The sequence below is a fragment of the Ylistrum balloti genome, unplaced genomic scaffold (genome assembly GCF_031769215.1).
Source record: "Ylistrum balloti isolate Yb309-2 unplaced genomic scaffold, AGI_CSIRO_Ybal_v1 Utg370120, whole genome shotgun sequence".
In the NCBI taxonomy this organism is placed as follows: Eukaryota; Metazoa; Mollusca; class Bivalvia; order Pectinida; family Pectinidae; genus Ylistrum; species Ylistrum balloti.
Genome location: NW_026782137.1, coordinates 604,197 through 616,279, shown reverse-complemented (window position 1 = coordinate 616,279; position 12,083 = coordinate 604,197). Strand labels below are relative to the sequence as shown.

Below are 12,083 nucleotides of genomic sequence, written 5' to 3'. Positions count from 1 at the left end.
ACAGAAATACAAAACACCTCTAAAATACACATTCATTAACAGTAATTCTTACTCTAGATAAATAAATATATGAAACACCTTTTATACGTGCGAGTTATCTCTCATCAAGTCGGCGGTACATGTAACACGTGAATAAGAATATAACAAGACGTTACAAACTAATGTCGATGTTCGTTGTAGGACTACAGTTATTTCAATACTTCAGCTAAAATGTCATCACTTTACATAAAAATAAATCAAAGGGAAATATTGCACTTATCCCTTAATATACACGTATAAACTTATATAAATATCAGCATATGAACGGAGATTTGTAAATAGATTTAAAAAAAACAAAATATCTTGAAATAGAATTGAAATATAATTCCTAATTGTATTGCATCCTTGAATAAATCAGGAGTTTCCTGTGCAATGTTATAACTGGAAACTGAGTCACAAGCCGAAAGTCTACGTATGAATTATATCAGAATGCACCCGGGTGAGGAACATGTTAATATATCGCACATCATCGCCAGGTTCGAGCAGCCATTACAACCAGGACGAAAACATATCCTATTTCACAGTATACTGTATATGAATAGCTTGTACCTATAAGTCGTAAGACTTTTGGTGAAATAAAGAACTTGAACTTGAACTACTACTTTCTTGCACACCAGACAGAGGTTTGCACAGGCCTTGTATAACCCCTATTACCGCTTGCATAGAGCCTCGTTGTGGTTGTGTCCATGTGATAAGCTCTCCTAATGATCTTCTATAAAACCCTAAACTCCTCATTTCAGACATATGGCATTCATACAATTTCGTTAGTGCTTTATAATACCAAGCCGGTATGGGAAATCCATTCACGGTGTCGGTCAGCTGAAATAGATAAAATACTTTTCTAATTTCATAAAATATTATATTAATTGTTAAATACTTGAGAACACTGATATCACATAGATCTGTCCAGTCATTTTTTTTCCTTATACGAAAGTTTTTATAAATTTGTTTCCTTTTTTATTGAGAAATGAAATTTCTTTTTTTCTGTTTAGTGGCGTGCATTTTTTTTTTACATAACTTTAAGTGTTTCTTTTATTTTCTATCTGACCGTTTTGTTTTTTTTAATATACGCTGTGACGAAACAGTCCGACAACTGCTGGAATAGTAATGCAGCTGATTTCGATTTGGCGGGAAATGTTGTCAGACGTGAAGATCTGTTTTATTGGCAAGGCCAATTACAGAATACACACCGGAAACATAAATATTTTAATATAAACAGAAGAGCTCTTATCGGTTCGTAATACAATGCGTTGAAAGTGTTCATTGATCATATACTTATATGTTTGTTATTATGTGCGAATTATCTTACCGTTTCATACAGTGTAGATGCGTCATGTTTACCAACACTGGCAAGGAATTCCACTATGTTCCAGGATAACACTGAAACACATTCAAAAAATTTCAACATGTAATGAAATAAAAGATTAATACAAAGCGGTGAAGTTTATTGATTCTATTTCAAAAGAAAGAAGTCACTCGGAAACGAACTTCGCTAGAAATGCAGTAGAGTGCATACAAAAGTCTTTGGTTGTTTTCTTTGAAATTCAAGTCAACCTTCGCTCGCAACTCATATTTTCTTTTACTTGATATAGATGCACCCTTTGCTTATTTTACTTTATATACGAGATCCGTTACACAAAACATGTAAAACGGTAGTAATGCTTACTTTTAACGAAATTCAATACTTCGATAAATCCTTGAAGACTGAGTACTTCCGTACTGTTTGTCACGCTTACACCAATCGAACGGAGGTTACGATTGGTATCCGGTTCTTCCAGTACAAGGTTCAGACCAATCATGATTCTTCTCCAGTTTACAAGATCGAGGTCATCAGGTACTTCCTGATAGTTAATTCTAACTAAGGTCTTCGTTCCAATTTTCCTTGCGGAGATAGCATTCGTTACCTGAAATAAAAAATACAGATTTCTTATTCGATTTGAACGCGCAAAAATACGTCTGGTATAGAAAATATATGAAAAAAAAAACTGATTAACATCTGGACACTACATGTTACTGGTTAACCTTAATTAAAAGTATTATATTGTTTAGAAAGAATGATTATCATCCCATGAATAAAGTTCTATCAAATAAAGTGAAAATCCTTAAATTATATCAGCCATATTGATTGTTAGTCTAAAACATCGGAGTAGTGTGCATACCTTCGCGGTATCTCTGTAAGAGCATCTAAATAATGTAATCAAGTCTATACTTGAATAGTGGCAAAGGAAAAGGTCAAAGACAAATATTATACCAAATTCAAAGTGGTTTTAAAACACATACGTTCGAAATCAGGAAAGTTATTAATTGCTCTTGGTTATCTCCCTTGGTTTGACTTCGTAACATCTCCACTAAACCTCTTCTCCAGTACTTCACATCAGTCCTTAGTAACAAGTAGTTGATACACTGTCGAGGCGAGGCTTCCTCTAGAGAGAAGATTTATAGACTAATTATACCAATAATTTAGACATTTACCACCATATGTGCTATTGGAAATAAAACCAATTAGAATGACATGCATGGAAGAGTCAGGAAAACCATTGCCAACAATGCAGGTTTTTGTCATAAAAAAATCTGCCATCATTGAATGAAAATTTTAAAAAATATTTGACTCATGTTAAGTATTTTCGGGGTAAAAAATGAATAATTAAAAGTTATTCTTACTATATCCAGAAGTATCCATCCGATATATTTTGGAAAGAAATAGAACCAATATCACATTAGACTAGAAATGAAAGTAGGTATTGTTTGATCTAAGGTCTTTGTTGACATTCAGGAGATTTTCTGTTCACATCAAATCCAATACGGCCTATGTGCGTTTCTACATAAATAATGTTTTATAACATTTTGTTTTATATTTTCAGAACATTATGAAAACAAAATTTTATTATAACATTAACAATAGTATATATATATATATATATATATATATATATATATCAAATCCCTTCTTAAACAAGTAAATATATTGACCAGAACAATCATTTCAGAATGATATTTAAAGCATTGAAAAAAAAAGATATATATTCTAACATTTCAAAAAAATGTAAAATATCTTATTGAAAAATAAGCTTACCATTACCACTTGTGAATTCGGGCATTTTGTGGTAATAAATTCGGGTCAGTAATAAGCAGTTGTATGCGTTATACATGTCATGGGAGTGTGTTTTATATTCTTGAATGACGAGTAAATACCAGTCTATTTATAGAAATTTCAATAGGGCTGTTCCTTTCTCCACTCAAATGATTTCATACAAACTGCAATTTCCGGCGGGACATTATGAAGTTAAATTTAATGTACACGTCACGAAAAACTTATTACTCATTTATCTGAATATACATTACGTACGCATGATAATGATATGATCACGTGGTTTATTCACTGGTGTATAAGTGACTTGGATCAGAACCAATTTATGTAGGATCAACATTGATGATTAATATGATCACCTGACTACAGATCAATACCATGGGGGGACACAAGATAAACTTATTTTATATTCTCCCTCACTTTGTTCGTCCGAATATAAAACGATAATTATCTAATAAAAAAAAACGACCCAAACACAGAAATGGAATAAGTACCACTTCATATCGAAATAAGAAGCAAATATTAATATAGATCGCATGTGAATACTATAACCGCATTAAATCACACTCCAGGTACAAGGCTACATGAAAATAAATATCGTTTAAACAAGCCTCAAATATCAAATATAAATCACGCGACCGCTTCTAGAAAAAAAATTATTTGAAATATTTATCAGTTGTACCTTTACGAAATTTGCAACTAAAACTTAGCTAACCCATAACATACACCCTGTACACCGAGACCTCGAATTACTCCATACCCGTGTACCACCCGTGATGATGTCACGAAACCGCCCAGCACATGTATCCTCGCCTTTACCTGGAAACGCCTGTACGGGCCATAATACACACGAAAATAATCTTATGTCTAAAATACCGAAAACACCTAACCTACGGATCGAGTCGGAAATCATATTATATACACCCACTATCTGGTCCTAAAATCATATTGTATACACCTACTGTCTGTTTTGGTCATAACTGATTCTTAGTCAACCTTTACCTGAGAAAATTACTACCCTACATGTGTATCGCAAAAAACAACTTAGTACATGGAACTGTTTATTAAGAAATATACAGCAGACTACAACTCTACAGACACGTCTGTCAATCTGGTTTTCTTGAGGAACCCGGATACTGACTAGACCAGTTGACCTGTTTGTGAACAATTATTTGTCCGAATTTTTTTTTTTTACAATTTTACGGTAGGTATGATTTTTTAAAATAATCCCCTACAAGTATGGAAATTACCAGTATGTAATGGAAATCCCATTATGAAAATAGTGTACACAACACGTAATAGCTGATATCAATTAAATAAAGGATGTATATACCAGTACTGTACTTCTATCCTCCTTCAATTAAAACAATTTGATACATTTTCCATTTCTTCATGACGATAATCAACACTTACATAGCTAACTCTGTCTCTGTTTACATTCTTCACCCCTGTAAATTTCCCATGTATTACCTGTTCTGTTTACCTTATGTTATTATCATTTATGGAATTTTACTTCCTGGTAATTTGTTTTCCTTCGTGATTTTAACGATGGAAAAATAGTTTGTCATTTGTGTGAATTACTTATTTTGAATGATTAATATATACTATATGTGTGAATTTCCCAAGGACCAACAAACTTACTGTCAACAGATCTCTTATAGTCGGCACAAGGTTCCCAAGTACTTGCTACCTGTACAAAGTTACTGTCAACAAATCTGTGATAGTCGGTACAAGGTTCCCAAATATTTCCCGTCTGTACAAACTTACTGTCAACAAATCTCTTATAGTCGGCACAAGGTTCCCAAATACTTGCTATCTGTACAAAGTTACTATCAACAAATCTCGGACAGTCGACACAAGGTTCCCAAATACTTGCTACCTATACAAAGTTACTATCAACAAATCTCGGACAGTCGACACAAGGTTCCCAAATACTTGCTATCTGTACAAACTTACTGTCAACAAATCTCAGACAGTTGGCACAAGATCCCCCAAATCTTTATGTCTGATAGTCGGCACAAGGTTCCCAAATATTTGCTGTCTGTACCAAGTAACTGTCAACAAATCTCTGATGGTTGGCATAAGATCCCCCAAATCTTTGTCTGATAATTGGCACAAGGTTCTCAAATCTTCATGCCTGATAGCTAGCACGATGTCCACAAATCTTTATGTCTGTACAATATTATCGTCCACAAATATTCGATAGATGGCACAAGGCCCACAAATCTTTGTCTGTACAACGTTATTTTCTTAACAAATCTACGACAGCTGGCACAAAGTCTTCAATTGTTTGATAGTCTGTGCGTTGTCTTTAAAAATCACAGGTAGTCGGTACAAGGTCTCTAAATCGTTGATAATCTGTACAAGGTGTACAAACCTTTGATAGTTTTCATTAAGTCTGCAAAAGTTTTCTGAAGTCTTTGACAGTCAATACAAGTCTTGATGTGCAAGGTGTCTCCAAATAAGACAGCCTCTACATTGTTTTAAAAAATGGGGCAAAGCCGACATTGGCCGGGTTGTGGGATGAGTGCAACGTTATATGGTATTTATAAGACAGTTAAGGGTGTTTCATTTGTTGAGTATGTAGAACATTTGTTATAAGAGAGAAAGTTTGGTTGTATTTTATGATTTGGGCATTTAAAGAAAGAAGTTTAAGCCATTTTTTTATTCGGAAATGTTAAAAAAATGAACCCATATTAGGTGCACATCTTCAACATATATATAAACATCCTACAACGTTTCAAGAGTCTACATCAAAACCTCTGGGAGGACTTGATGTTATATACAGGTAGTAGTAGTTTTCACCGTTATATACAGGTAGTAGTAGTTTTCGTGTTATATACAGGTAGTAGTAGTTTTCATGTTATATACAGGTAGTAGTAGTTTTCATGTTATATACAGGTAGTAGTAGAGGTTTCGTGTTATATACAGGTAGTAGTAGTTTTCGTGTTATATACAGGTAGTAGTAGTTTTCGTGTTATATACAGGTAGTAGTAGTTTTCGTGTTATATACAGGTAGTAGTAGTTTTCGTGTTATATACAGGTAGTAGTAGTTTTCATGTTATATACAGGTAGTAGTAGTTTTCATGTTATATACAGGTAGTAGTAGTGTTTTCGTGTTATATACAGGTAGTAGTAGTTTTCGTGTTATATACAGGTAGTAATAGTTTTCGTGTTATATACAGGTAGTAGTAGAGGTTTCGTGTTATATACAGGTAGTAGTAGTTTTATACAGGTGTTATATATATACAGGTAGTAGTAGTTTTCGTGTTATATACAGGTAGTAGTAGTTTTCGTGTTATATACAGGTAGTAGTATATATATACAGGTAGTAGCAGTTTTCGTGTTATATACAGGTAGTAGTAGTTTTCGTGTTATATACAGGTAGTAGTAGTTTTCGTGTTATATACAGGTAGTAGTAGTTTTCGTGTTATATACAGGTAGTAGTAGTTTTCGTGTTATATACAGGTAGTAGTAGTTTTCATGTTATATACAGGTAGTAGTAGTTTTCGTGTTATATACAGGTAGTAGTAGAGTTTTTATACAGGTAGTAGTAGTTTTCGTGTTATATACAGGTAGTAGTAGTATATACAGGTAGTAGTTTTTATATACGTGTTATATACAGGTAGTAGTAGTTTTCATGTTATATACAGGTAGTAGTAGTTTTCGTGTTATATACAGGTAGTAGTAGTTTTCGTGTTATATACAGGTAGTAGTAGTTTTCGTGTTATATACAGGTAGTAGTAGTTTTCATGTTATATACAGGTAGTAGTAGTTTTTATACAGATAGTAGTTTTCGTGTTATATACAGGTAGTAGAAGAGGTTTCGTGTTATATACAGATAGTAGTAGTGTTCATTTTATATACATGTAGTAGTATATGTATCGTGTTATATACAGGTAGTATATATATACAGGTAGTAGTTTATATACAGGTAGTTATTATATACAGGTAGTATACAGGTAGTAGTAGTTTTCGTGTTATATACAGGTAGTAGTAGAGGTTTCGTGTTATATACAGGTAGTAGTAGTTTTCATGTTATATACAGGTAGTAGTAGAGTTTTTATACAGGTAGTAGTAGTTTTCGTGTTATATACAGGTAGTAGTAGTTTTCGTGTTATATACAGGTAGTAGTAGAGGTTTCGTGTTATATACAGATAGTAGTAGTTTTCATGTTATATACAGGTAGTAGTAGAGGTTTCGTGTTATATACAGGTAGTAGTAGTTTTCGTGTTATATACAGGTAGTAGTAGTTTTCGTGTTATATACAGGTAGTAGTAGTTTTAGTGTTATATACAGGTAGTAGTAGTGTTTTCGTGTTATATACAGGTAGTAGTAGTTTTAGTGTTATATACAGGTAGTAGTAGAGGTTTCGCGTTATATACAGGTAGTAGTAGAGGTTTCGTGTTATATACAGGTAGTAGTAGTTTTCGTGTTATATACAGGTAGTAGTAGTTTTCGTGTTATATACAGGTAGTAGTAATTTTCGTGTTATATACAGGTAGTAGTAGTTTTCGTGTTATATACAGGTAGTAGTAGTTTTCGTGTTATATACACGGTAGTAGTAGTTATTAGTGTTATATACAGGTATATACAGGTAGTAGTAGTTTTCGTGTTATATACAGGTAGTAGTAGTTTTCGTGTTATATACAGGTAGTAGTAGTTTTCGTGTTATATACAGGTAGTAGTAGTTTTCATGTTATATACAGGTAGTAGTAGTTTTCATGTTATATACAGGTAGTAGTAGTTTTCATGTTATATACAGGTAGTAGTAGTTTTCGTGTTATATACAGGTAGTAGTAGTTTTCGTGTTATATACAGGTAGTAGTAGAGGTTTCGTGTTATATACAGGTAGTAGTAGTTTTCGTGTTATATACAGGTAGTAGTAGTTTTCATGTTATATACAGGTAGTAGTAGAGGTTTCGTGTTATATACAGGTAGTAGTAGTTTTCGTGTTATATACAGGTAGTAGTAGTTTTCATGTTATATACAGGTAGTAGTAGTTTTCGTGTTATATACAGGTAGTAGTAGTTTTCGTGTTATATACAGGTAGTAGTAGTTTTCGTGTTATATACAGGTAGTAGTAGTTTTCATGTTATATACAGGTAGTAGTAGAGTTTTTATACAGGTAGTAGTAGTTTTCATGTTATATACAGGTAGTGATAGTATTAGAAAACTAAACAGGTACAGTAAGAGTTTTGGATATATATACAGGTAGTAGTAGTTTTCGTGTTATATACAGGTAGTAGTAGTGTTTTCGTGTTATATACAGGTAGTAGTAGTTTTCATGTTATATACAGGTAGTAGTAGTGTTTTCGTGTTATATACAGGTAGTAGTAGTTTTCGTGTTATATACAGGTAGTAGTAGTTTTCATGTTAGTTTTCATGTTATATACAGGTAGTAGTAGTTTTCGTATTATATACAGGTAGTAGTAGTTTTCGTGTTATATACAGGTAGTAGTAGTTTTCGTGTTATATACAGGTAGTAGTAGTTTTCGTGTAGTAGTTTTCGTGTTATATACAGGTAGTAGTAGTTTTCGTGTTATATACAGGTAGTAGTAGTTTTCGTGTTATATACAGGTAGTAGTAGTTTTCGTGTTATATACAGGTAGTAGTAGTTTTCGTGTTATATACAGGTAGTAGTAGTTTTCATGTTATATACAGGTAGTAGTAGAGTTTTTATACAGGTAGTAGTAGTTTTCATGTTATATACAGGTAGTAGTTTTCGTGTTATATACAGGTAGTAGTAGTTTTCGTGTTATATACAGGTAGTAGTAGTGTGTTATATACAGGTAGTAGTAGTGTTTTCGTGTTATATACAGGTAGTAGTAGTTTTCGTGTTATATACAGGTAGTAGTAGAGGTTTCGTGTTATATACAGGTAGTAGCAGAGTTTTTATACAGGTAGTAGTAGTTTTCGTGTTATATACAGGTAGTAGTAGTTTTCGTGTTATATACAGGTAGTAGTAGAGTTATCGTGTTATATACAGGAAGAAGTAGAGTTTTTACAGGTAGTAGTAGTTTTCGTGTTATATACAGGTAGTAGCAGTTTTAGTGTTATATACAGGTAGTAGTAGAGGTTTCGTGTTATATACAGGTAGTAGTAGTTTTCATGTTATATACAGGTAGTAGTAGAGGTTTCGTGTTATATACAGGTAGTAGTAGTTTTCATGTTATATACAGGTAGTAGTAGAGGTTTCGTGTTATATACAGGTAGTAGTAGTTTTCATGTTATATACAGGTAGTAGTAGTTTTCATACAGGTAGTAGTAGTTTTCAAACAACAGAATATATACAGGTAGTAGTAGTTTTCGTGTTATATACAGGTAGTAGTAGTGTTTTCGTGTTATATACAGGTAGTAGTAGTTTTAAGACATGTTATATACAGGAATTGATTTGTCAGCAGTAGTTCCAAAGCACAATGACCAGATATGAATAATAATTAGACATCAGATCCATTATTATTCAGTATCAAGTATTTGACAGATGTTTTCAATAATTGGGCCTGAATCATAAGTACTTGTGAAATAGAAGATACTATAATGTATAGGAACAAGCATATTGAGTATTACATGAATAAATGTAGATGGAAATTCATACCATTGAAAATATTTGTCATGGTGATAATTTAATAGTGAAGTTTATGATTAGGAACTAAAACTGCACAAGCAATACAGACAAATGAAGCTTCAAGACAAATATTTGGAAGGAAAGGGTTTTATTCAAGTTTTCTTGTTATCTCCCTATTTCTTCCAGGTCCCTGAAAATAAAAAAAAATACATAGTTACTACATTTGGCAGATGTCAAAATTGAAAAAATAACACACAGTTATCCATAAGCAATAAATCCATGTGTGTTCATTTGTTGAGGTATTTAGAGAGTATCGACATACCATGCTTTGGAAAAAGTTTAAAGACGTAAAAATTAGCAAATGCTTGATTTTTCATCTCTTCTGTATATCGAATGGATATGCAGTGTAAATTGAATAACATTTTCCATTCTGAAATGACATTTTATTAAATATCTTACCTAAGTCATTTATTAAAAGTTGACTTAGCGTAATCTTCTAGCCTCTCTCTCGGACTCTAGCAGTGTCAGGATGTCTCCCTCACGCACTGGGCCTTTCACGTTCCTGATGATGGAACGGTTACTGTCATCTAGAAATTCCACACGCACCTGCATCAAAATCATTATCCAACTGATAATACATCATAATCAGATTTCATACATTCAGTTTTTAATAAGACAATTTTAGACAGTAATTTAAAGAATCACATATTATTGGCTAACTATGAAGGATGTGAATTTTGTGAGATTTTTGGTACATGTACTGAGGTAACTATTATGTATGGTATATTTTTTGAATAATCTGGAATTTACAGTTTGCTGAAATAGTGAAATATGGCAAACAAGAAGATATCAAGAAATATGTGCAATTATGAGTCTCATAGCACCCACTACATTCAACCTATCATTCAACAACAAATTCTATGATAAAATCTGTCCATACTAATACTAATACTGAAGTTTCTCAGAAGCTAAACTTAACACCAACTTCTAAATCATAATGCTGATGTGGACATTACACATAAGCAATAGCAAAACCCTGGTAAAATACTAGATGCAATACACTGCTCAGCTAAAGAGAACTTCTATTAAGACCAATCTGTTGATTGGAAGACTGTAAACAAAAGGTCTTGGGTTGAATCCCAGTGAAGGCACTGAATAGATAATGACCTCTGTCACACTGCTAACCTTGACTCTGCTTCCCTACTGAGGACAACAACAGCAGTAATTTGACTGATTATCAGATGACTGAATTCAGAAATTAATTTGAACCTATTGCGTCAAGAATCCACTTATTGTACACATACAAATTTTAGGAGGAGTATTCCTTTAAGTGTGTTTCTCAATGAATGAATTGCACTAGAATATGATTTGTGCCAATTGAAAATTCTGTATATGTGTGTTCCCAATTACAATATAACAAATATCATGGATGCACAAATTCTTCGTTATACTTATTTGCGAAAAATGTGATTATGCGATATAATATCATTCTACCCATTTTAGAATTTTTTCTAGAACATTTTTTTCTTGTATGTAACTATACTTTAATGTGATAAAGCTTGTTAGTAAATGTTAGTAACACAATTTATACATTTTTTTATCTGAGCACCTGGTACATGTTTTCTTCGTCAAAATTTTAATGATTTGGATGTTGATACTGTTTTTTTCCCCTGATGACATAGACCTTGATTGTTAAGAAAAGGTTAATGTTTTGTAATATCTTTCATTTGGATTTGACATTTAGAAAGATCAACATTATCATTACCACTAAAATTACCAATAGAGTCAATTAAATCCCACATTTACCTGTGTACATTGTCCCTGTGATCCTGTGCGTCCAAGCACCTTGGTAACCTGTAATAAAAGAATTCACTATGTATAAAAATGTTTAAAAAATGAATATTTCATCATCAATATTTTTTAACGAAAGATTGTAGAGAAGACACAAAACTATGAGTGAATACAAATTAATCACTACAAAAAAAGGATGGATATTATTACTATCATTCAGAATAAGTAACGAATCAAAAATGTTTCAACAACTAGACAATTAAGTTAAGGGCCAAAAGTTTAGAATTTTTCTAAATCTAGAGGTTGACATCTGCAAATTAGAATTGGCTGAAACAAGTTTAAGTGTTATATTACAGATTAGGAGGTGCATTTATCAAGGCCATTATCACCATGACACAATTTGAATACCATTATCAATAACTTCATGAAAGAATAAAAAGTATATGACATACGTGTAATATGTTCTAAAAAAAATCAGTGCCACTTTTGTTAGAATCTGTACCAGTAACCCTTTTAATAAATTTGAACATTGCTGGATTAATGGAAATAATATGTGAACAATGCTAGTAAAAAGTTGTTCTAAATACAGAACGATAG

General features: G+C 32.4%; 1 protein-coding gene and 1 long non-coding RNA gene across 2 annotated transcripts; both read right to left on the bottom strand.

The window, feature by feature from the left end:
• Nucleotides 1-588: 588 nt before the first annotated feature.
• LOC132550316 (uncharacterized) lies at nucleotides 589-3,137 on the bottom strand. Its single transcript, XM_060214361.1, has 5 exons — nucleotides 3,113-3,137; nucleotides 2,320-2,462; nucleotides 1,706-1,943; nucleotides 1,349-1,419; nucleotides 589-858 (listed from the first exon to the last, which is right to left on the bottom strand). Exons 1-5 carry the CDS (start codon nucleotides 3,135-3,137, stop codon nucleotides 589-591), a joined length of 747 nt encoding a protein of 248 aa, XP_060070344.1.
• A 6,689-nt stretch (nucleotides 3,138-9,826) lies between these two features.
• LOC132550356 (uncharacterized) lies at nucleotides 9,827-10,188 on the bottom strand. The gene is made up of 2 exons (XR_009554216.1): nucleotides 10,155-10,188; nucleotides 9,827-9,885 (listed from the first exon to the last, which is right to left on the bottom strand). It is a non-coding gene; the product is annotated as an uncharacterized LOC132550356 (long non-coding RNA).
• Between the last annotated feature and the right edge of the window lie 1,895 nt (nucleotides 10,189-12,083).